Below are 27,080 nucleotides of genomic sequence, written 5' to 3' on the forward strand. Positions count from 1 at the left end.
ATAAGAAGGTACTGTAAGGAAGGCGCTGAGCCTTTTAGCCAGGACTCTTTTACCCTCTGGAGGGCACACACCGTCTTTGCCTGCTGAGTAAATTCCATAAACTCAGTCCTCCTCCTCACTGTTTCTACCCGGCCCACGAGAGCAGGAGCATCACAAAATAACCAGCTATTGTTTGGGCTTTGCCCACCTCCAGCCTAGTGACTAAATCAGTCCTGAATATTTATTGGAAGGACTGATGCCGAAGCTGAAGCTCCAATACTTTGGTCACCTGATGGTTCATTGGTAGGGACCCTGATGCTGGGAAAGGTTGAAGGCAGAAGGGGACGACACAGGATGAGATGGTTGCATCGCATCACCGCCTGGATGGACAGGAGTTTGGGCAAGCCCCGGGAGTTGGTGACGGACAGAGGCCTGGCGTTCTGCAGTCCATGGGGTCGCAAAGAGTCGGACACGACTGAGCGAGTAAACTGAACTGAGCTTAGTGACAAGTCCTCATTGAGTCGCCGGGAACCTTCGACTGTCGGCATAGGCCTAGCTCAACCCGCCCTCACGTGCCTGCAGGGGCCCAATGACCGAGACCCACGCTTTCCAAACCGTCGCATGCGCTCACAGTGCCGGAGCGCGAGCGATGCCCCGCCCCGGCTGCACGGTGCGTTCGCGTTAATCCTCCCAAGAGGTCTCGGCCACTGGGGCTTCAGGTTCCTAGCGAGCATTGTTTCCGAACTCGGCCACGAGAGCGTGTCCTGATTGGCTTGCCCTGGAGGCGGGTTCAGGACTTATTTCAGACTGGGACCACTTCCTGAAGCTCCAGACAGGAAGTTATCAGATGTCTATGGTGTCCGGGGGAGAAAGGGCTGTCTGCTGCTTTGGAGACGGCGAGAGAGGACCGTGGGTCGGCTGGACTGGCCGTTTGGCCTCGCCGCAGCTAGGAGCCCGTTTCCATAGCAGCACCACGGCCCCGTCCTCCAGCCCAGACCCCGGCGCGGCTGCCCGGGGGATTTCTTCAGGCTCCTTGACGCCGCTCCAAGGGGCACTTGCCTGGGTTTTGCCTGGGCCTGCAGCCAGCGGACTGGTTCCCAGCTTCAGCTCTGCGGGCCACAGTAAGAAGTGCCCTTATCAACCCGCGCCCTGCCCCCCCTCCCTGAGCCATAGAGACCCTGGTCCAGAGCGACAGCCTTGGACCTGGGACTAGACGGATCCAAGACGCTCAGCCCCGGCCCCCCTCAAACGGGGCTCTGCATCGTCTCTGATATGTCACCCACCGTCTCCCACAAGGACAGCAGTCGACAACGACGTCCAGGGACTTTCAACCACTCTCTAGATTTGAAGAGTGGTCCTCTGCCGCCGGGCTCCTGGGATGATAATCTTCCGGAGGTGGTGGGCGGGGAAGGGGACAAAGAAGCTCTTCTTCGGGATATCAGCGCTATTGATTTCTCAAAAACCCCACGGAACTGCCGGGCGGAATTGAGCAGCATTTTGCTGTTGCTCTTTCTTTACGTACTTCAGGGCATTCCACTGGGCTTGGCAGGAAGCATCCCACTCATTTTGCAGAGCAAAAATGTTAGCTATACAGATCAAGCGTTCTTCAGTTTTGTCTTTTGGCCCTTCAGTCTCAAATTGCTTTGGGCCCCTTTGGTTGATGCGGTTTACTTTAAGAACTTTGGTCGTCGCAAATCTTGGCTTGTCCCAACACAGTATATATTGGGATTCTTCATGATATATCTCTCCACTCAAGTGGACCATTTGCTCGGAAATACAGATGGCAGTACCCCCGACGTGGTTGCTCTCACTGTGACTTTCTTTTTGTTTGAATTCCTGGCAGCCACCCAGGACATCGCTGTGGATGGTTGGGCTTTAACTATGTTATCCCGGGAAAACGTGGGTTATGCTTCAACTTGCAATTCAGTGGGCCAAACAGCCGGCTACTTTTTGGGCAATGTTTTGTTTTTGGCCCTTGAATCTGCCGACTTTTGTAACAAATACTTGCGGTTTGAGCCTCAACCCAGGGGAATCGTCACTCTTTCAGGTAGTGTATTTATTATGCTGTTAGGTTTATTGTACATTTATAAATCCTTTCGACAGTGTGTGTTAGAACCGTTATTTAATGAACTGGAAATCATATTATGGGAGATGATCCGAGGTAAGTTATCTGTTCTGCTAACAGGAGCTTCAGCCAGAATGGTTACATTAAAGCAGTCATGCTGCTGCTGCTTCTAAGTCGCGTCAGTCGTGTCCGACTCTGTGCGACCCCATAGACAGCAGCCCAACAGGCTCCTCCATCCCTGGGATTCTCCGGGCAAGAATACTGGAGTGGGCTGCGATTTCCTTATCCAGTGCGTGAAAAGTGAAAGTGAAGTCGCTCAGTCGTGTCCGACTCTTAGCGACCCCATGGATTGTATGTAGCCTACCAGGCTCCTCCATCCATGGGATTTTTCAGGCAAGAGTACTGGAGTGGGTTGCCACTGCCTTCTCCAAAAGCAGTCAGAATTGATCGGTATTCTGAAGTGAGCAGGGAAAGGCAACTCATCCAATAAACATTGTTGTGTAAGAGCAAACAAAACTCTGAGTCTAGGGATACCTTGGCGCTTGCATAATAATAGGTGCATATTTTTTAAAAGTCTGACTGGTGTGAACACATGAACCCAGCCTGACTGTATAATTTTCCTTTTGTCTTTTGTTAGATTGAGATTTCTAGCTCCATGTTTTCTAGTCCATTTCTACGCTTACTCTTATACCAAGACCCCCTTTCTATCTCATCTAGTCTTCTGATGAATCTAACAGGGTTAATCCATTTAAACGTTAGTGAGTGGGCTAAGTGACAGAGTTCAAAGGGACTTCTGTGATTGAAGCCAATTCCAGCCCTCAAAAAGAACTTGTGAGAGTCAGGCTTTACATTTATCCTTGTTGAATAAGATTTCGTGATGTGGGTAAGTAAAGTTCCAGAAGCCACCAAACACCAGCTGGAAATGCAGTGAAGCAGCAAAGTACCAAAAGATACAGGACAGTACATACAGTGTTCCAAATGCCTGAAGCATGGTTTGTGGCATCCGATTTTGGGAAATGGTGTTGAAAGAAAGGTTGTGACCAAATTAAAGGTTGTTGACCGAATTGTTTAGTTGCTACCAGTAAGAGTTTAAAGTTTGTCCTGTAGGAAATTGTGAATCCTATAGATTTCCCCTCTTTCTACATGAGCATAATACATGGCCCTGTAATGTTTTCTGTTATTTTGTTTTTTGGTTTTCTTTTTGTTTTTTAACTTTCCTAAAAACTGAGAAACAGTGTAAAATTACCAATATCGAGAACAATACTGGGACTATTAGTAATAGAGTTTTCTATTGCTATTGGTAATAGAATTCTTAATTCTGGTAGTGATGATGAATTTGGATTAATTTATGATGATTGTCTTTTGAAGTTTAAACAGCTACTTTCTCTCATCTTCCTAGCCTTAGGGGATTCCCAAAAGGTAAATGTCAGGGTATGGTATGTGGTGGGGGCTTCCCTGTTGGCTCAGTGGTAAAAAATCTGCCTACCAATGCAGGAGATGAGGGTTCAGTCTCTGGGTCAGGATGATCCCCTTGAGAAGGAAATGGCAACCCACTGCAGTATTCTTGCCTGGGAATGGACAGGGGAGCCTGGCAGGCTACAGTCCATGGGGCACAAAAGAGTTGGACACGACTTAGTGAGGAAACAACAAGGTGAGTGGTAAGGGAATTTTAAGGGTTATAACATTCAGGGAAGGGAGGAAAGGATTCACAACTGTATTTCTGAAATTGTATACACCCCCTCCACATCCCTACACCCTGTAAGGGACCCCCTTTCTATTTCTTCAAACTGCTAGTGAGCCACTATTACTGATAAAATAATATTAATAGTTGTACTTTTCCTCAGTTGGTTTAAGGCTGAAGATAGTTGAGTGATACTGCTATGCACCTAGACAGATTTGTCTCTTAATGTTCTGGGGTAGCACTCCTGCTCTGTGGATAATTTTCTGCTCAGAAATACTTTGTGAATGCATCATATCAGCACCTTGTTGCTTTGTATTATGTGTTTTGCTTTTTGTTTTTTATTGGGACTGTTTGTTCATATCACCAAAAAGGGCTAATAGGATGATGTGTTCCTTATCATGGGAAAGCCTCAGTAGAGAAATCAAGATTGAAGAGGCTATGGAAGCTCAATTACTGAGTAAATTAGAGCTTTCTTGTGTGTTAAACAAGTGACTAATACAATATCATTCCAGAGAATGTTGTTATCTATTCAAGAACCATTATAGCTATATCCTCCCTCAGCCACAGCTGTGCCCCTTTGGGAAGATCAGAAATGTACACGTAGATTTTTATTTACACTGGTTTATTATTTTGAATAGCTGCTTTTTTTTGGAATTTGAACTGTGTTCTCCAGGAAACTATAAAAATCGCTTACTTTTTAATTGAACTTTTATATCCATAGTATGTTGCTGTTTTGGATTCAAGCATTTTAATAAGAGTTGAAGAGTTCCTGCTCTTTTCATTCTTCTTTGTACAACTGTACATACCACATTTATAGTTTTTTTGTGTGTGGGGGGGTGGGGGAACTTAGTATGAAGAACCAGTGGCTTTGAGGAATTTAGGGAGCACAGAGAGAATCATGGAGGAAATACAGTTGCTTAGGTAATAGAAGAGGCACACACTGAGGTGACTGTTTAGAAAACGAGAAACTTTAAAAGAGGCATAATTATTCTTTTTTTAATTCTGAAATATATTTTGTGTTTAGCACTTTGTTTAGAGCTGCAGATACATAGAGATAGAATACATTCAGAAAGAACAGTTTTTACATCAAGAAAGCAGTAATCTAAATAGTAAGTTTAGAATGGAAGGATAGGATGAAAATATTTAATAGAATCCCTTAGAAAAACTTAATTATGCTCAGATTGGCTTTCGGTTCCTTCAGGAATACAGAACAGTCCTTAACCCAGAGGTAACCTTTTGGTCCTGCCCCGTTGGTTTTCAAGGATCTTTAGTAGCAAAAAGAGACAACCTTTTAAGCTTCAAGAAATGTGAGAGTAACCCAGAAGAACACAGAGATTACACCATAAAGTTTTATGACTTGAAGAGATATATTTAAGTCCTTTCTTTCTTATAGATGAGGAAACTGATAAGGAAACTCTTAACTGGCTAGTTAGAGATTTACTTATGGCTTAGATTTCCTGACTCTTTATTTGGTGTTTTTCCTTCAGTTGTCAGAAAATTAGGAAAAACTTCAAGGAAAGCTTCAAAACCCAATATATGCTGATTGGGCTTTTCTGCCAGAGAAATCAGCACTCTGACTGCTGATGTCTAAAAAAGAAATCGGCATGCTCCCAGAATGCCAGATGTCCAGAAGTGACAGATTAAGGGGTTTTTGTTATTTTGTTTTTAAGGTGACCCACATCTTTTTATTTACTCAGCATTGACTCTCTTTTTGGTACTGGTCATATGACAGGTGTTATAATTTGATGACTAAAACCTGGCCATTCTCTGCCCACAAGTAATTTATAGTCTATAGTGGAGTTTTGCCAATTAAAATGAGTTGGTGCAGGACTGTAGTTATTGGAGAGGACAATGATGACCTGAAAAACTCATGCCCTTTTAAAGGCAGGTAGGTAGCCTCAGGTCTGGGCTTCTCAGGAGGCACTAGTGGTAAAGAACCTGCCAGTGCAGGAGACCTGTGCAGACCTCCTGACATAGGTTCAATCCTTGGGTCAGGAAGATCTCCTGGAGAAGGAAATGGCAACCCACTCCAGTATTCTTGCCCAGAGAATCCCCATGGACAGAGGAGCCCTGTGGGCTACAGTCCATGGCGTTGCAAAAGACTCCAACATGATGTGGTAACTAAAAAACAACAACAACTGGGGCTACTAGATTCAGGAGACATTAAATATTAAAATCTGGAGACCATACCCCACAAAGGAGGTCTAAAGCCTTTTTTCTTTTTTAAAACAAAGCAGAGGAGAAATGGTACTTAAGCTTTCTTTGTCCAGTAAAGAACTGTGGAATTTTGTGGATGGGGTGCATAAAAGCCAATTTACAAAATTCACTGTAAACTAAAAACGCATTTGATTTTATTTAGTATATGTCTTATTTGGTATATGTGTAATTTCACTTCTAATTTAATTGAAATATACTTGGAGGCCAGTTGAATTAGCCTTTAGTATGTAAATGTGTCAATAAAAGAATTATAGAACCTCACTAATTACAGTCTTCTACTTTGATTTATAGAGTTCCTAAAAACTTTTTTGGAGAAAGCAAAATAGACTTACTTAATACAAGATACTGTCCTAGAAAATTAAAAATGAAAAACATAAAACTCCTGATTTCATCTGTTCTTTTAAATACAATTTGGGATAAATCTTGCATTTTATTCATGTTCTTTTCACTATTTTATATTTTTTACTGTGGAGTTTATATCTTACAGTGTGTGTATATATATATATATATATATATATATATTTATGTGCATGCATGCCATGTTGCTTTAGTCATGACTTTATAGGCTGTAGCCCACCCGGCTTCTCTGTCCATGGGATTCTCCAGGCAAGAATACTGGAGTGGGTTGCCTTGTATCTCCCATACTCATATCTTGGTATGGAAGATCACAAATATGTATTTTATATGTCAGTGTGCATGCTGAAATATTTATTAAGGATAGGGTGAATATTCAGAAAGCAAGATGTTTGTTACTTTCTAGGATTTCTATTTCTTGGTTTGGTGTTAAGTAAGAAAAACTTTTTAAATTTCATTTTTTCCCCTTTACTTTTGAACATGATAGCTGAATTTCAGTTGTCATCAGTTAAAGCTATAGAATACATGATTTCAGCACATCTAAGGATTTCTTTCCTTTTAGATATTTTATATTGTCTTGTGTTTGAGATCTACATTTCTTTTATTTACTTTTAAAATTTTTATTGGAGTATAGTTGATTTACAGTGTTGTGTTGAGACCTGTATTTCTTATTCCTAGCACAGTCATAGAACTTTTGGTAGAACTTTTTCTTGCTTAAATTTTCCACTAGATTTTAAAAACTTTGTTTTAAGATAATTATAGATTCACAGGAGGTTGCAGAGAAATGTTTAGGGAAGTCCTATGCACCCTTTCCCTAGCCTCCACTGTTAAAATCTTACATAACTGTAGTACAGTATCAAAACCAAGAAATTGACATTGGTACAAACCATAGAGTTTATTCAGATTTCAACGTTGTACTCATTTATGTGTGTATTGTTGTATGCAATTTTATCACATTTAAGCTTATATAACCTCCAACACCACTATAAAAATACTCAACTGTACCTTCACCACAATACACTTTTTTGTTGTTTCTTTATAGCTATGCCCATTTCCTCCTCTCCATCCCTAGTCCCTGTCAGCCCCTAATCTGTTTTCCATCTTTATAATTATGTTATTTCAGAAATGTTACATAAGTGAAATCATTTAGCATATGTCCTTTGGTGATTGGCTCTTTTCACTTAGAATAATTTCTTTGAAGTTTTTCCGAGTTGTTACATGGATCAGTGATTTGTTCTGTCTTGTTGCTGAGAAATATTCCATTTTTTTTTTACATACCACACTTTGTTTTACCACTCATTTGTTGAAGGTGATTTGAGTAGATTCTAGTTTTTTGATAATAATTATGTGAAAATAAGTCTTCATTTATCTCAAATAAGTGCCCAGGTGTACAAATGCTGGTTTATTTGTCAGTACATTTTTAGTTTTGAAAGGAACTGAGCAAATTTTTTCTGAAGTGGCTGTATCATTTTATCTTCTTACCAGCAATATATGAGCAATTCAGTTTCTTTGCATCCTTGCCAGCATTTCATGTTATCATTATTTTTCATTTTAGCTATTCTCATGTACCCTGCATCTTCATGTGATAGTTTGACTGCTTACTGTGAACTGTTTTATAAAAGTCAGAATTCAGCTTTCATCTTACAAAAGGTGATTTTGGGTTGTGAGGATATAGGTTGTACAAAAACTGAATGCAAGAACCTCCTATCATAGCATCAGAATAGAGATATATATGTATGTTTAATTAATATGGATTTTGTGCTTGACCTGAACATATTTTGAAACATGGAAAAGTAAAAGTGAAAGTTGCTTTGTTGTGTCCAAATCTTTGTGACCCCATGGACTATACAGTCCATGGAATTCTGCAGGCCAGAATAGTGGAGTGAGTAGCCTTTCCCTTCTGCAGGGGATCTTCCCAATCCAGGGATGGAACCCAGGTCTCCCTCATTGCAGGTGGATTCTTTACCAGCTGAGCTACAAGGGAAGCCCTTAAAACATGGAAAGAGTGGTTCATTTCCTCCTGTTCAGTGATACATGCTCCAGAGTTAGCATGAGATGGGAGCATTGCATCTATTGGTCTCTCAGCTTCAGTTTTGCATCCTGGGGTGAGTTTAATGTTTTGGGACAATAGGGCTCTTGATAACCAGACAGCTGCTTAATCTGGTGCTTGATTGAAGAAACCATTTCTTCTACCCCAGAGGAGAACCTAACATTGCTCGAGTTAATGAAAAAGTATGTGATCTCAAACATGGCACCTCTCTAAGGGGTTAGGAAAACTAAGGGATTATGAAGGTTTCAAAATTAGCTTTGTGTTGTCAATTTTTCCACTGCATGCTGTCTTTCAAAAATTCTAATCCTCAAATAGGATATACTATATTGTATAATCAAGACAGCATTTTCTGGGAGTGCTCTTTGGCATAGATGTTTTGAGAAAATGCTTAAGGGAGTGGTTTGTGACATGGAAGAAAGTTCTGTTTCTTGTTGAGATTTAGCTGGTGACCCAGGGCCAGATACATAGTATTTCTATTTCAGTTTCTTCCACGGTGAAAGTGAAAGCAGTGGACTGATGATAGCTGTCTAAAGTCCCTTCATACTCTTGACTTGTGAAGCAGAGAAAGCTGTGCTGAAAGCAAGATAAAAGGAAGGCCTGATGGTAATGTAAAACAGAAACTGAAAGTTTGTTTTCCTGCCACTGACTTCTGAAGGACTGAAGTTAATTCCCATAGTGTGAGAGTTAGAGAAGAAGCTGTTCTGATCCAAGGATGGTTGTTTTCAGACTGTGCTTAATTTTTCTACCTTTTGCAATGGTGGAAGAGAATGAACCTACACCACAAAGGATCTGGAGGCCTGGTCCAAAGCCTCGAAGGTTGAAATTTTTTGGAAATCTAATGTTTTATCTTTAAAATTCTTAGAAATTTTACCTTTTCTTTAATATACATTTTTCATGAAAATATTTCTAAGTTATTGAGTAAATGAACTGTTTAGGAAGATGTACCATGTTTGGTCTCAGTTCAGTTCAGTTCAGTTCAGTCGCTCAGTCGTGTCCGACTCTTTGCGGCCCCATGAATCACAGCACGCCAGGCCTCCCTGTCCATCACCAACTCCCGGAGTACACTCAAACTCACGTCCATCGAGTCGGTGATGCCATCCAGCCATCTCATTCTCTGTCGTCCCCTTCTCCTCCTGCCCCCAATCCTTCTCAGCATCAGACTCTTTTCCAGTGAGTCCACTCGTCTCATGAGGTGGCCAAAGTATTGCAGTTTCAGCTTTAGCATCAGTCCTTCCAATGAACACCCAGGATCGATCTCCCTCAGAATGGACTGGTTGGATCTCCTTGCGGTACAAGGGACTCTCAAGAGTCTTCTCCAACACCACAGTTCAAAAGCATCAATTCTTCAGCAATCAGCTTTCTTCACAGTCCAACTCTCACATCCATACATGACCACGGGAAAAACCATAGCCTTGACTAGATGGACCTTTGTTGGCAAAGTAATGTCTCTGCTTTTTAATATATTATCAAGGTTGGTCATAACTTTCCTTTCAGGGAGTAAGCGTCTTTTAATTTCCTGGCTGCAATCAGCATCTGCAGTGATTTTGGAGCCCAAAAAAATAAAGTCTGACACTGTTTCCACTGTTTTTCCATCTATTTCCCATGAAGTGATGGGACCAGATGCCATGATCTTTGTTTTCTGAATGTTGAGCTTCAAGCCAACCTTTTCACTCTCCTCTTTCACTTTCCTCAAGAGGCTTTTGAGTTCCTCTTCACTTTCTGCCATAAGGGTAGTGTCATCTGCATATCTGAGATTATTGATATTTATATACCACCCATATGGGGAGATGAAAGTGGGTAGGGATGAAAAACAAGTAACTAGTTTAAAAGAGGTTTGCTCAAGTATCTATGTTCCAGACTTCATCAGTTCAGTTCAGTTCAGTCGCTCAGTCGTGTCCGACTCTCCGCGACCCCATGAATCACAGCACGCCAGGCCTCCCTGTCCATCACCAACTCCCGGAGTACACTCAAACTCATGTCCACAGAGTCAGTGATGCCATCCAGCCATCTCATTCTCCGTCGTCCCCTTCTCCTCCCGCCCCCAACCTTTCCCAGCATCAGAGTCTTTTCCAGTGAGTCAACTCGTCGCATGAGGTGGCCAAAGTATTGCAGTTTCAGCTTTAGCATCAGTCCCTCCAATGAACATCCAGGATTGATCTCCTTTAGAATGGACTGGTTGGATCTCCTTGCAGTATAAGGGACTCTCAAGAGTCTTCTCCAGCACCACAGTTCAAAAGCATCGATTCTTCGGCGATCAGCCTTCTTCACAGTCCAACTCTCACATCCATACATGACCACGGGAAAAACCATTGCCTTGACTAGACGGACCTTGGTTGGCAAAGTAATGTCTCTGCTTTTTAATATACTATCAAGGTTGGTCATAACTTTCCTTCCAAGGAGCAAGCGTCTTTTAATTTCATGGCTGCAATCAGCGTCTGCAGTGATTTTGGAGCCCAAAAAAACAAAGTCTGACACTGTTTCCACTGTTTTTCCATCTATTTCCCATGAAGTGATGGGACCAGATGCCATGATCTTTGTTTTCTGAATGTTGAGCTTCAAACCAACCTTTTCACTCTCCTCTTTCACTTTCATCAAGAGGCTTTTGAGTTCCTCTTCACTTTCTGCCATAAGGGTAGTGTCATCTGCATATCTGAGGTTATTGATATTTCTCCCGGCAATCTTGATTCCAGCTTGTGCTTCTTCCAGCCCAGCGTTCCTCATGATGTACTCTGCATATAAGTTAAATAAGCAAGGTGACAATATACAACCTTGACGTACACCTTTTCCTATTTGGAACCAGTCTGTTGTTCATAATTGGAGCTAAAATAAGTACCTTTTTCCTCAGGTCTGTCTGTTTGATCAGAAGAGAGTTATTTGCAGTAGGTGTATCTGAGCGTTTGGGACACATTCTTGTTTCAGAATCAGATCCGAGTTTGAATCCCCCCTCTGGTACTTTCTGGTTTGTGATTCTCTTTCACTGAGTATAAAGTAGGAATAATAATGCTTGTCTTAGAAAGTGATTTTGAGATTTATTGCACTGTTCTGTGTTTTGCCTTGGCATAATAGACACTCAGAAGTTGACTGTTATATCCTTTTTGAATACTGGTGAATTGTTGCATAATCTTATCTGCAAACAATACTGAAACCTGTTTAACTTGTTCTTATTAATTTGTTTTCTCTCTCTGAACTGGGATCAAGAGTTTAAATTTAGATGAAGATTTTGTTCATTAAAGCTGGGAGAATATACTAAACAAAAAATATTATACTTAAAAAATTTTTGCTGAAAGTAATATATAACTTAAAACTTTAAATTTTCACTTAACATTTTTATAAAGACCATTAATTGAAATTTCTGGTGACAGTGAAAGCTTTTTTCAGGGTTTCTTGAATAGCTAATGTAAATCAAATAATGAACAAGAACTTTACTGATGAGAATAAATATTATAGATGACATTCCATAAATGTCATTATTTGTCAGTTTCACAGACGAAATTAAGAAAGCAAAAATAATTATAAGAATAATCTTAAATTGTCGTTCATTGGTTTTGAACTAGATTTCAAAACTATTAATACAAACTTATTAATACAAACTAGAAGTTATGTTGTGATGTTATTTTAATGAGCTTTAGTCATAAGATATGTATTTATTAGTGCATTTTAAAGTGAGTACCTTTGCATTTAGGAATCTCAGTTTTTCCTGTTTCCTGTTTTTCTTCTGATATCTAGAATTAATGACAGATTTTTCTCAATTTTTGATGGGGTTGTGTCTAGTAAACCCAGTATAATATAGTTGAAAATTTTTAAGTCTTAGTCTTGCCTGCCTTAAACGTGCTTAGAACACTTACAGTAGCCCACAGTGAGGCAAAATCATCTAACACAAAGCCGTCTTATAGTAGGGTGTTGAATATCATGTAATTATTGAAACTGTACTGAAAGTGAAAAACATAGTGGTTGTCTGGGTACAGAACGGTTGTGCATTTACCATTGTGATTGTGTAGCTGCCTGGGAGCTGTAATTTTCGGGTGCTGCCTGACTTCACAGCAGAGGATCATAATGAATATTGCTAGCCTGGGAAAAGATCAAAATTTGAAGTGCAGTTTCTACTGAATGCATACTGATTTCACACTATAATAAAATTGAAAAATCTCAAGTGAGATCTTCATAAGTTGGGGTCCATCTGTGTAAATTCCTGTTATGGAGAAAGAATTCACCTCAGAATACACATTTCCATGTATGTTTGAGATTTAGCTTTTTTATTTGCATAACTTGAATAGCAGAGCCTCATTTTTGGTTACGCTTCTGTAGACTAAATAATTAGCCAATTCTAGTAGATTCTTTTTTATTTTTTAAAGTTTATTTATTATTTAATTTTGGCTGTGCTGGGACTTTGTTGCTGCACTGTCTAGTTGCAATGAGCAGGGGCTGCTCTCTCGTTGCGGTCCGTGGGCTTCTCATTGCCGTGGCTTCTCTTGTTGCAGAGCACAGACTCTCGGGCATGTGCGCTTCGGTAGTTGTGATGCACAGGCTTAGTTGCCCCACTGCATATGGAAGCTTCCCAGACCAGGGATCAAACCCATGTTCCCAGCACTGGTAGGCAGATTCTTAACCACTGGACCACCAGGAAGTCCTAGTAGATTCTTAATTCAACAGTATTAAAAAAAAAACCTTTATATAAGCAGTATGAAATAATGGAACCCAATCAGAATATTTAGGTTCTGCCTCTTAATTGGACCTATGGCAAATATTTAAATATTCTGAGCTTTTCCTTGTCTCTCTTAGTAATAATGCCTGCTTTGCTTGTCTCACATGTTGACTACAAAAATCAAATGAAATAGGGGGCTCGCCTGATGGTCCAGTGACTTCAAGACTCCATATTCCCAATGCAGGGGGCCCAGGTTCGATCCCTGATCAGGGAACTAGATCCACATGCAGCAACTAAGACCTGGTGCAGTCAAATAAATAAATAAGAATATATATTATTTTTTTAAAACTCAAATGAAATAACATATAAGAAAGGATTTTTAAATACTAAGGTGCGTTTGATCTATACCATGAGTTAAGTTGATCTGTGATGCTGTCTGCCTTCATCATAAGTGAGTTTTAAACTGTAGTAGTTACCTTCACCTAGCACAGCAGAGCAAGACCGAATAAAGGAAAACCTTGACTTAAGGAAGGTCTACCTTTTTTGGAAAAAGATGGCTAGATTTCATGAACAGTTAGTTGTGTTGGATTAGCAATAAACTAAAAAGCAAACACAGGTAAAGTTGAATACAATTTCAGAATGTTAGAGCTAGAAAGCACCTAGGATTTTCTAGGCAAGTCTTCTTACTTTACAAATGAAGGAACTGAGAGAGAGTTATACATTTAGTTTCATAGAGATAAAATAAGATGCATTCTCAGGGTAGTTGAGATGCAGGTTTTAAAATGGGTTGTATGAGGGGCTGACTTCAAATGTAACTTCAGGCAATGTTTCAGCCTTCTCTCAGCCTGTTTCATCATCTGAAGATTGGGACTGGTAATAACTTCATCTGTTGTGTTGTTGTAGTAAAGGGAATGATATGTGTAAAATGCTTAGCACATTTATAGCACATGGTATGCACTCAAGAAATAGTGCCTCTATTATTACTATTATTTTTAGCTATTATGCAGAATCTTCCAGAACATTATTCACTCTCTCTGCTTGTTTGAAATATTGTCCAGTGGCCCAGCTCTCTTCCACTGAAACAACCAAAAGAGTGTGTCATGTTTATGTATCACAGTATTGAAAGAGAATATTCTTAAACAGATTAAAAACAAAGTTTAAAAACAAAAGGCAGAAAATTTAATGTAAATGATCATCTGTTTGTTGTCTAAGTTGTCAAAATTTAATAAAGAACTGAAATGATTTAGGTGCTTAAGAATTATGACTGATAGATCTTATGGGATATGAAAATCATCTCCTGCCATTAAATAAAATGACACAATAGACTTTTATCTCACTCAACCCACTCAACCCTTTCCTTTTTCCTTGTTAAATATCATTGTCTGTTCTAGGTCTGTGTAATGTCTTGTATCTGCTGTGCTTGGTCTGGTGCCAATGACAAGCCCTATGGGTTGATTTTTTTTTTTTTTAACAGATTTTAGTTGAGAAAAAGTTGTGTACAGAATTATTTAGTATTAGTGAAGATACATTATTTCATATGTTAATTATAGATATAAAACATTTTAAATTTCAGATTTCCTTTTCTTCTGGGGAACTGTATTTTTGATAACAACAACTTTAGTTGCCCTTCTGAAAAAAGAAAACAAAGAAGTATCAGTAGGAAAAGAAGAAACTCAAGGGATCACAGATACTTACAAGCTGCTTTTTGCAATTGTAAAAATGCCCGCAGTTCTGACATTTTGCCTTCTGATTTTAACTGCAAAGGTAAGAGATTTATAAAGCAAATCTCCCATTCTGTTATAATTACCAATATCATGGAGTACTTCTGTTGCTTTTTCATAAGTCCCTTTCCACTAATACTAGAATTTAACAATAATAAATAATATACTTTATTTACTAAATGTATTTTAAAAGATGTGATGATAACAATTAGACATAATTGCAAACTAAGCTAAATGTCCTAGGATCTTGAAAAAATTATGCCAATTAGAAGTACTTCTAGTCAATGCGAGTGTTTTTAATGAATGATATTAATGCTTGGAAGGGAAATGAATTTCATGAAAAACTAATAGCACTCTGCTATTAGACTGAGTATATACTTAATGTCAAAAGTATTGAAATTATGTACTTGGAGTATAATTTACAGAGATATGGAAATGAATATTAGAAGTCTATTTAAAAATCAGTTGAACTATTTCAAAGTGTTAAAAGGAAATATATCATCAAACAAATGGAGGTTTTAGTGACAATTCTATATGTTATCTCTATTAAGATGTCTCAATTTTTTATAGTTCGAAAACATTTTAAAGAGATTATGCTAGAAGAAAGGTAAGTATACTTTGTTATAGTGACCTGTTAGAATTATTATTCCTAAAATATGATATTGGTTACAGGATTTTTGGACTATATATTTAAACCTATCTACATAAACACTTTCATAGCTATATTTTGATAACACTGAAGTAAAAATTATAGTCTCATTGTTTTAAAATAGTGAATTTTCCCACTCTAATGATAGGGACAGTTGGGTTTTTAGGAAATGTTAGGAAGGTATAAACTTAAGGTTCAACTTTAGAAAATGCTAAAAAGTTCAGTTCAGTCGCTCAGTTGTGTCCGACTCTTTGGGACCCCGTGAACTGCAGCATGCCAGGCCTCCCTGTCCATCACCAACTCCCAGAGTCCACCAAAACCCATGTCCATTGAGTCGGTGATGCCATCCAAACATCTCATCCTCTGTCGTCCCCTTCTTCTCCTGCCCTCAATCTTTCCCAGCATCAGGGTCTTTTCAGATGAGTCAACTCTTTGCATGAGGTGGCCAAAGTGTTGGAGTTTCAGCTTCAACATCAGTCCTTCCAATGAATGCCCAGGACTGATCTCCTTTAGGATGGACTGGTTGGAACTCCTTACAGTCCAAGGGACTCTCAAGAGTCTTCTCCAACACCACAGTTCTAAAGCATCAATTCTTCAGCGCTCAGCTTTCTTTATAGTCCAACTCTCACATCCATATATGACCAATGGAAAAACCATAGCCTTGACTAGACGGACCTTTGATGATAAAGTAATGTCTCTGCTTTTTAATATGCTGTCTAGGTTGGTCATAACTTTCCTTCCAAAGAGTAAGCGTCTTTTAATTTCAAAGGTTCAAGAAACTTAATACTATTATAATGATATTATCTAATTACATCATTTAGACATAACCATTGGTAATATTTTTGGTATATTTCTGCTTTCCCCTATGTATGTATGTTCATGCACATGTGTATACACACACTTTACATACATAAATATAATTAATACATTAATTATAGTTAATATGCTTATAATTCCAATTGAGCTATTTCAAATCCTGAAAGATGATTCTGTGAAAGTGCTGCACTCAATATGCCAGCAAATTTGGAAAACTCAGCAGGGGCCACAGGACTGGAAAAGGTCAGTCTTCATTCCAATCCCAAAGAAAGGGAATGCCAAAGAATGCTCAAACTACCGCACAATTGCACTCATCTCACACGCTAGTAAAGTCATGCTCAAAATTCTCCAAGCCAGGCTTCAGCAATATGTGAACCGTGAACTTCCAGATGTTCAAGCAGGTTTTAGAAAAGGCAGAGGAACCAGAGATCAAATTGCCAACATCCGCTGGATCATGGAAAAAGCAAGAGAGTTCCAGAAAAACATCTATTTCTGCTTCATTGACTATGCCAAAGCCTTTGACTATGTGGATCACAATAAACTGTGGAACATTCTGAAAGAGATGGGAATACCAGACCACCTGATCTGCCTCTTGAGAAACCTGTATGCAGGTCAGGAAGCAACAGTCAGAACTGGTCATGGAACAACAGACTGGTTCTAAATAGGAAAAGGAGTACGTCAAGGTTGTATATTGTCACCCTGCTTATTTAACTTCTATGAAGAGTACATCATGAGGAACCCTGGGCTGGAAGAAACACCAGCTGGAATCAAGATTGCCGGGAGAAATATCAATAACCTCAGATATGCAGATGACACCACCCTTATGGCAGAAAGTGAAGAGGAACTCAAAAGCCTCTTGAGGAAAGTGAAAGAGGAGAGTGAAAAGGTTGGCTTGAAGCTCAACATTCAGAAATCAAAGATCATGGCATCTGGTCCCATCACTTCATGGCAAATAGATGTGGAAACAGTGGAAACAGTGTCAGACTTTATTTTTTTGGGCTCCAAAATCACCGCAGTTGCTGATTGCAGCCATGAAATTAAAAGACACTTACTCCTTGGAAGGAAAGTTATGGCCAACCTAGATAGCATATTAAAAAGCAGAGACATTACTTTGCCAACCAAGGTCCGTCTAGTCAAGGCAATGGTTTTTCCCGTGGTCATGTATGGATGTGAGAGTTGGACTGTGAAGAAAGCTGATTGCCGAAGAATCGATGCTTTTGAACTGTGGTGCTGGAGAAGACTCTTGAGAGTCCCTTGGACTGCAAGGAGATCCAACCAGTCCATTCTAGAGGAGATCAATCCTGGGTGTTCATTGGAAGGACTGATGCTAAAGCTAAAACTCCAATACTTTGGCCACCTCATGCAACGAGTTGACTTACTGGAAAAGAGTCTGATCCTAGGAGGGATTGGGGGTGGGAGGAGACAGGGACAACAGAGAATGAGATGGCTGGATGGCATCACCGACTTGATGGACATGAGTTTGAGTGAACTCTGGGAGTTGGTGATGGACAGGGAGGCCTGGCATGCTGTGATTCATGGGGTCGCAAAGAGTCGGACACAACTGAGTGACTGAACTGAACTGATACATACAAATACTTTTTAAAGTGAAATTGTATGTAATTTCTTGTTATTATCTTATTCCATATTCCTGTATCATTAATATTTGATAACGTACTTTTTAATATCTATAATTGTTACAGTATATAAATGTGCTATAATTTACTCATTTTTTCTATTATTGTATATTTAATTTGCCATGTGTTTTAATTACAAAAATGTACTAGTGAATATATTTGGGTGTAATTCTTTGGTGTTCTGAATATTTCCTTCCAGTAGATTCAGTGAGTATGGTTGTTAAATTGTTTTCTAAAAGATTTTATAATTTATACTGTCACCAGCAATATATAAGGAGTTACTTCAAATACAGAGTCTAGAATTCCATGTTCCCCATTTAAAGTAAACCTCATTAAAGTAACATCTCTCCTGACTTTTAGCACCATAGATTAATTTTCCCTGCTTTTCAGTTTTATATGAGTGGAGTCTCCAGTGTGTTTTCTTATGTCTGGCTATTGTACTCTTTTACTCAACATCATATTTGTGTAATTTATCCGTATTGTTATTTATAGCAATAGTTTGTTCATCTCGTTGCTTATAATATTCCTTTGTAGGAATATACCACAATTTATATATGCCGTTCTATCAGCAGATGTTTAGGTTATTTCTACTTTTGGACCATTATGAATAGTGCTTCTGTGAACTTTTGTGTACATTACTTTTGGTGAATGTAGGTAACCATTTCTGCTGGGTAAATACCTAGGAGTAGAATTGCTGGGCCATAAGGAATGCATAGTATATATGCATTTATATAAGAAATGCATAGTATATATGCATTTATATAAGAAATGCATAGTATATATGCATTTATATAAGAAATGCATAGTATATCCTATAAACAGTTTTGTGATTGTTCCAATTTTCCCTACCACAAGCACTGTTAGAAAGTTTTAGTCATTACACAACCTTGAAAACATAATATTGTCTTTTCAATTTTAGCCTTTCTAGTGGGTATGTCATAGCATCTCATTATGATTATGATTTTTTGTTTCCCTGATGACTAAAGAAATTGAGCATCTTCTCATATGGTTATTGACCATTTGAATATCCAGAGTTCCCCCTTTCTTTAAATTTGTAGAATTTTTATTTTTTATATATCCTGGGTATGAGGGTTTTTGTTAGATATGTGTATTACAGATATCTCCTACAGCACTTTTAAGTTACAAAGAGAAAGTATGAAATATCTTTGACTTTTAATTTTTTTGTGTGAAATTTGCTCTTTGGCTTCATTCTGAGAAGTTAAAGTATTTGAAGTAATAATTAGCATTAAAATTTTTTTTATTTGTATATTTTCACTTACTGAAAATTTACTTGTATAATTGAAGGAATACCCGTATGTTTATCAAAATTCTATAATTAATTGTTTATATTTAGCTCTGCTTTTTTATTCTGTAAATTATGTTATTTTACATATTTCTTATAAAGTATTTGATAATAATTTGTATATATCATGCCCTTTTATCCATAAATACCTGAAGTATGTAGTGTATGTCCTAAGAATAAGGACTTCGTCTTGCAAAGCCACAACTGGATAAAAAATCAGGAAGTTTAAATGGATGCAATGCCATTTTCCTTTTAGAAAATTATTTATTTTTTGGTATGCTGAGTCTTCATTGCTGCATGCAGGCTTTCTCTAGTTTCAGTGAGTGGGGCCTGCTCCTCATTGCGGTGCACTGCCTTCTCGTTGCAGTTGGTTCTCTTGTTGTGGAGCATGGGCTTCAGTAGTTGCAGCACACCAGCTCAGTACTCGTGGCTCATGAACTCAAAGCACAGGCTCAGTAGTCGCAGTGTGTGGACTTTAGTTGCCCCACAGCATGTGGGATCTTCCTGGACCAGGGATTGAACCCGTGTTCCCTGCATGGCCAGGTGGATTCTTATCCACTGCCACCAAGGAAGTCCAACACAATACCATTTTCTAGTCACAGTCCATATCCAGATTTCACCAGTTATCCCCCAGAGCAGGCTTTATAACTTAATTTTTTCCTGGCCAGCAATCCAATTTTGGATCACATACTGCGTTTAGTTGGTATGAGCCTTTCTTTGTTTTTCATGACCTGCTGGGCACACTTTTTTTTTGTTTTTTAAGATTATTTATTTGTTTATATTTGGCTGTGCTGGGTCTTTTATGCTGCCTGGGCTTTCCCTATTTGCACCAAGTGAGGGCTGTATTCTAGTTGGAGTACACAGGCTTCTCATTGTGGTGGCTTCTCTTATTGAAGCACCTGGGCTCTAGGGTGCTGGGCTTCGGTATTGCAGAGCACAGGCTCAGTAGTTGTGGGGCTTAGTTGCTCTGTGCATGTGGAATCTTCCCAAACCAGGGATTGAACTGGTGTCCGCTGCATTGGCAGGGGGATTGTTTATCACTGGACCACCAGAGAAGTCCGACCTGGACCTTTTAAAGAATATATTTTTATTTTATTGGAGCATGATTGATTTACACTGTTGTATTAGTTTCAGGTGTACATCAAAGTAATTCAGTTATATATATACATATATTCATTCTGTTTTAGATTATTTTTTCATATAGGTTGTCAGAATTTTGAGTAGAGTTTCCTGTTCTGTACAGTAGGTCTTTGTTGGTTATCTATCTATATAGTGGTATGTAGTGACCTAGACACTTTTAAAGAAGACAGGCCGTTTATTCTGTAGAAAGGCCTTCCGTTTATGTTTGTCTAATGTTTCTTCATGTTTAGGTCTATTCTGTGAATATATGTCAGAAATATCACAGAAATAATACTGTGAATCTTCAGGGAATTTTATCAGGAGCCATATCATGTCCCTTTAACCATTAATTATTGTGTTAACCTTGATTACCTTGTTTAATACATTGCAAAATTACTATTTTTCCTTTTGTAATTAAAAATTCATTTATAGGGAAGTACTTTGAGACCATCTAAATATCTTGTTTCACCTCAAACTTTTACCCACTACAATATTTTAGCATTCTTACTCTTTTTGTTGTTATTTTTCAGAATTAATCTAAGCATACCTTTTTTACCCATCATTTAAATCAACCTCTTAGATATGTTTTCTCAGAATTAACTTTGAAACGCTCGATGACTTTTTGTTGTCAGTCAGAAATCATCAAAAATATGTATGGTATGTGGCAGTGATACCTCATTTTAACCAGATTTATTTGGAGTCAAGAGCTTTTCTTTTAAAGTTAAAATATACAGAGCAATAACTTTGGACTTGAACACTGTTTATTGTAAGACAGAAATTTTTGAAATGGAAATTTAATTGTAATTAAAATTACAGTTCATAAGAGTGCTAAATTTTCACTTGTTTTTACTTCATATTTGTAAGTAGACCATAGAGCTAAGTATGCCTCCATAACTTGATTGTTGTACCAGATATAGTAATATGATACTTACTTCTAACTGGCATGAGTCATTGATAAGACTGAGGTTTCTAAATTACTTACATATACTTGGAGGAAAATATTTCATAAGTCATAAAATATTTTTTTGTTTTTATATTGCAGATTGGTTTTTCAGCAGCAGATGCAGTAACAGGACTGAAATTGGTAGAAGAGGGAGTACCCAAAGAACATTTAGCCTTATTGGCAGTTCCAATGGTTCCTTTGCAAATAATATTGCCTCTGATTATCAGCAGATACACTGCAGGTCCCCAGCCACTAAACATATTTTACAAAGCCATGCCCTACAGGTAAAAATGAAATGAAACTTTACTTAATAAGAGAAGTTAAATGAGGAACAGTCATCAGTGTCACTAATGTCTGTGTATAGAGTGTATATGGTAAAAGGCTTGAAAAACATTTTAACTTCTGTATCATTTATATGCACTTTTATCTCTTAAACTTCCTAACAGGTTTTAGATTCAGGCTTCTTGCATATGGTAGGCACACAGATTTTCTGTTTCTGTTATTCTTTTTTCACCTAAAATAGAAGTCAGCTCCACGTTTCTTTCTTTTTCTGTAGATTATTGTTTGGATTAGAATATGCTCTACTGGTCTGGTGGACTCCTAAAGTAGAACATCAAGGGGGATTCCCTATATATTACTATATTGTAGTGCTGCTGAGTTATGCATTACATCAGGTAAGCTTGCTGTGGTTTTTCCTAGGAAGTAAACTGTCCTGTGTAAAATAAAGATGTTTTTCTACAGTTGCCTTAAAATAATGATAATAAATTTTAAGATTTATGCATGAATCAGATACTGAAGAAATTAGTGAACTTTCAACCTTGTGGATTTAAATATATATATATACACACACACACACATATATATATTTACTTGGCTGTCTTGGATCTTAGTTGTGGCACTTTGGATCTTCTCTAGTTGTGGCGTTGGCTGCAGAGTGTGCAGGCTCAGTAGCAGTGGCACACGGACTTAGTTGCTTCACGGCATGTGGGGTATTAGTTCCCTGACCAGGGATTGAACCTGTGTTTTCATGTTCCTAAATGGAGGGTTAATTCTTGCTGCTTAAGCACTTTTTGCCTCTCAAGGAGATTTTCCTCTTCAGTTTGTCATGTAAATTTTTAATTATATATAAGAAAGTTATATACATATAATTATATTCATATTACTTTTGAATATTTGAGTGCTTACATGTATAATACATATATACACACATGTGATATATTTAGGTATAGTATAAATATGAAGTTTTGCTTATTACTATATGCATCCTTCAGTGCCACCTCACTTGTCATTCTCAGTTGAGCCTTCCTTGAATACATGTGATAGAATTAATCTATTTATTTAGTCCCTGATAGCGTGATGTATGCACTTCCTCTTTTTACAGTATTTACTGCATTTAGTTGTATTTATTTATTCCCTGTTTTCCCAGCTTAGAATAAATTCTTCAAGGGCACAGAGGGACTATGTCTTATTCATCTTTGTATTACCGTGACCAGACTTAAAGCCTGGCCTGTAGCAGGGGGTCAATAAATATTTGTTCGTTTGAGTTTAATAAGAGTCATGAAAATTAATTTTCAGATTTATGCTTTTAATGTTCTTAATTTAGACCATATCTTTCTAAAGTTTAGTTGTCCTGAAGATGTTTTATGTTTTCCTTGTAGGTTACACTGTACAGCATGTATGTTTCCATAATGGCTTTCAATGCGAAGGTTAGTGATCCACTCATTGGTGGAACATATATGACCCTTTTAAATACCGTGTCCAACCTGGGAGGAAACTGGCCTTCTACGGTAGCTCTTTGGCTGGTAGATCCCCTCACAGTAAAAGAGTGTGTAGGAGCATCAAACCAGAATTGCCGAACACCTGATGCTGTTGAGGTAAGTAAGTTGCAATTTTAGATAATAGTGAATATTAAGATACTAATTTCCTCATTTTGCCTCTAGAGGTACTTCATCTTTATAAAATCATACCTGCTCAGAGTCTCTAATAGTTTTTTTCTTTCCCATCATAACTGAGGGTATAACACACTCAAATCAGTGAAAGCAGCTCACTTGGAGTTGCTTCTCAGGAAGAAAAGAGCATTTTCTCTACCTTGTGTACCATTGTCTATATAATAGGAATTTAATATTAGTACATGATTAATAGTTAAGTTTTATAATGATAGAAGAAGGGAAATTCCGTTGGCTGTTCATGTTACAAATGGAGCTAAAACTGAGTGGTTAGTAGGTTGTTGGTAAATTATTTCAAAGTAACATTAACCCACTTCTAGAGTAAACTCACTGGAAATTTCTGCACAATTCCAAATATGAAAAGCTGTATCTTGAAAATGAATACTGTTTACAGCAAGAGCTGAAAATTGTTTTTAATACTGTTAGTAGCATTAGACAGATTATTGGACCCACTCCAATATTCTTGCCTGGGAAATCCCATGGACAGAGGGGCCTGGCAGGCTACAATCCGTGGGTCCAAGAGTTGGACACGACTTAGCGACTGAACAACAGCAACAAAATTTTACTTAACATTGTGACATGAGCATGACCCTGTATCCTTAAATACTTCTTCAGTGCATATCTTTTTTCTTTTTATAGTTTTATTTAAATTAGGGTCCATATAAGTTCCCTTTACTGTGTTTTATTGTTTTGCCTGTTGCTGCTGCTGCTAAGTCGCTTCAGTCGTGTCCGACTCTGTGCGACCCCATAGACGGTGGCCCACCAGGCTCCCCCATCCCTGGGATTCTCCAGGCAAGAACACTGGAGTGGGTTGCCATTTCCGTCTCCAATGCATGAAAGTGAAAAGTGAAAGTGAAGTCTATCAGTCGTGTCTGACTTAGCGACCCCATGGACTACAGCCTACCAGGCTCCTCCGCCCATGGGATTTTCCAGGCAAGAGTATCGGAGTGGGATTTTGCCTGTTACATCTCTTTAATTCTGTAACAGTTCCCCGTTCCCCTCTTTTTTTTGGGTAGTAATAAGAATTATATCTAACATTAAAAAAAAAGATACATTAACTTGTTTTGTCACTTGAATGAAATGTTTGAGCACAAAAATGTTTTGATTAATCCTTTAAATCACAAAGTAGAAACATATAAAGTGCTGAATACTTCTATTTTGAAATTGTGGAGTATTTATTATAATTTTATTTTTACAGCTTTGCAAAAAACTTGGTGGCTCGTGTGTTACTGCACTGGATGGTTATTATGTGGAATCTGTTATTTGTGTTTTGATTGGATTTGGTTGGTGGTTCTTTCTTGGTCCAAAACTTAAAAAATTACAGGATGAAGGACCATCTTCATGGAAATGCAAAAGAAACAAGTAATGCATTCACTACTGGACATTCTAGGAAGGTAACGCTAATTTAGTTTTAACTCAGAGAGTTATGATAATCAGTGTACAGAAGTATAAAATATTATTTTAAACAGGAAATTATTAATATAAAATGCCAAATGGTTAAAAATATAGAAACCTCTCTGTATATTTAAATATACTGTTTCCTTACCTTGTCAATGTATTTAAAGTTTACTTAAGTTCAGGGAATTGGTACTAAAACAACTTTTCTGGTCTTGTTATTTGATTTATATACCCTTTTAATTTACTGACCAAAGCATGTTTTAAGCTGCAGTGCAGTAGTCATGGGTGATAACCATGTAGTCAAGTATTGTTATCAGTACCTATCATTGAGCTATGTTAAAATTTTTGGTAAAATATGATAAGTGGAACATAGCTTGATATTCATGTACTATCCACAACTAGTCTGGCCTTGTCAGTTAAATCTTACTTTGAATTGCAAATTGGTTAAATTTTATGGAATTTGCTGAGACGAGAATGTAAACTACTGAAATACCATTTTAGTTGTTATTTTCTGACCGTAACCACATTGTGCTGATGAATCTGTGTTAAGACTATTTTAAATGTATTTCCTGCTTTTGTAAACATTAAAGATTTATAAGAAGATTATTCAAACTATTTTTTATAAAAGGAAAGCTATGACTTCTAATTTATTGATTCCCCTTCTCCTCCCCCTTTTTGGAAGCTATCTTGATTCCTTTTTAACTCTTATCCTAAAGCATACATATGTTTTTTGTCATAAGTACTTCATGACACATGGACAGCTCACAGGGACATCAAATTTAATGTTGTATGTATGTTTGTGGCAAAGTTTTGAAAATAAAAATTAAATGTTTTTCTTCAAGTAGTTTGTTTTGTTACTGATAGGAAAAAAAACAGTAAAACTTACTGATTAAGTAAAATTTAAATTAATAATACTGTAGTTTTAGAAACTAATGTTTTGAAGAGAGACAAAGACATTTTGTGCCTTTGACAGGTTATGTATTGGAAAAGGTTTCTTAATTAAGCACTTTACTAATGAGAAAAGATCTCACAATTGCTTTATACCAAATCAGGTACTATTTGTCCACTTATTAAAGCACAACCTTCTGTTTGTAAACTGTAGTTTCCAATGGAGAATTGTTTTCCCGGGAGAATTAAGGTTTTGAGTACTTTAGCAATTTCCAGCATGTTATGTGTACCTGGTGATAAGGTTCTATGTGTGTTTTGTGTTGTATGGTACTTTGACTCTTTAGAGAGTACATAAATGTTTCAGAAGTTTGAGAAAAGGAGATAGTAAGTTGACTCTTATTTAATAACTATTATCTTTGTGGGAAAATGCATACTAATGTTTGATTTTGTTAATTTAATGACATAGATTGAGTTTTAGGGTGGGATTTTTGTAAGTAATGGAGGAGAAAATGGGTGGGAGAAGATGGCATCTGAAGCATCTGAAGAAACAGAGGCATTGGCTTCTAGAACTCATGTATTGCCATTGGAAAGCCTCTGTTGGGCATTGATGTCAGATCCTGAAGAATCACCTGAAAAATCATCCTAGAAACACACCAAATGATAGATTACAGTACTTTATCTCACGGGTTTTCCATTGTCATGTATTATAATCAAAATGTTTACTTGAATAAAGAAAACCCACTTAATCCTCATGTGAAATTTATTTTGATTTTTAACTTTTGGATTAAGACACATTGCCATAATTACCTTTATTTTTTTCCCATATTGTTACAAATTAAACATAAACGTACTTTAAGTTTATAGATCGTTAGGGCTTAAAGTTTTAAAGTGTATTTTAAGCCTTAGTTATAAGGTGAAAGCCATTCTTTGCATTTGCTCAATAAATAAACTCATGCTTTGAGTTATAGTCATTTGGGTATTTGGGTACATGCTTGTAATATATGTCAGAAATGACTTGCTCATATCAATGTTTAGGCACTGATCACTGATGGCATCTTATAAATGATTGACCTGAATGTGAGGATCTGTTTGTTGTAAATCTACTAGAAAATACTGCCTATTTTTGTGTATAAGTGTTTTTCCTGATATTAAAGATATATACTAATAGATTAATGTATTAATAGATATTAATAGATCCTGATAAACTCTATCCTCAAGTATGAACTTTAACTCCTCCAGTTAATGAATTATATATTTCAATTCAGTTCAGTTCATTTCAGTTGCTCAGTGTGTCCGACTCTTTGAGACCTTGTGGACTGCAGCACTCCAGGCTCCCCTGTTCATCACCAACTCCAGGAGCTTACTCAAACACATGTCTTGAATTGGTGATGCCATCCAACCATCTTATCCTCTGTCGTCCCCTTCTTCTCCCACCTTCAGTATTTCCCAGCATCAGGGTCTTTTCTAATGAGTCAGTTCTTCCCATCAGGTGGCCAAAATATTGGAGTTTCAGCTTCAGCATTAATCCTTCCAATGAATTCTATATTTACTGGCTAATATTGGATATCAGTATCAGTTCAGTTGCTCAATTGTGTTTGACTCTTTGCGACCCCATGAACTGCAGCACACCAGGCTTCTCTGTCCATCACTAACTCCCGGAGTCCACCCAAACCCA

At 37.8% G+C, this 27,080-nt stretch overlaps 1 protein-coding gene across 1 annotated transcript; it reads left to right on the forward strand.

Annotated features, from left to right (window-relative positions):
- Positions 1 to 792: 792 nt before the first annotated feature.
- Positions 793 to 26,157, forward strand: SLC33A1 (solute carrier family 33 member 1). The gene is made up of 6 exons (XM_055411225.2): positions 793 to 2,026; positions 14,562 to 14,752; positions 21,273 to 21,457; positions 21,730 to 21,847; positions 22,832 to 23,047; positions 24,318 to 26,157. Exons 1-6 carry the CDS (start codon positions 1,252 to 1,254, stop codon positions 24,483 to 24,485), a joined length of 1,653 nt encoding a protein of 550 aa, XP_055267200.2. The 5' UTR covers positions 793 to 1,251; the 3' UTR covers positions 24,486 to 26,157.
- The last annotated feature ends 923 nt before the right edge of the window (positions 26,158 to 27,080 follow it).

The sequence above is a fragment of the Moschus berezovskii genome, chromosome 1 (assembly GCF_049115385.1).
Source record: "Moschus berezovskii isolate FMDL1 chromosome 1, NW_MosBer_1.0, whole genome shotgun sequence".
In the NCBI taxonomy this organism is placed as follows: Eukaryota; Metazoa; Chordata; class Mammalia; order Artiodactyla; family Moschidae; genus Moschus; species Moschus berezovskii.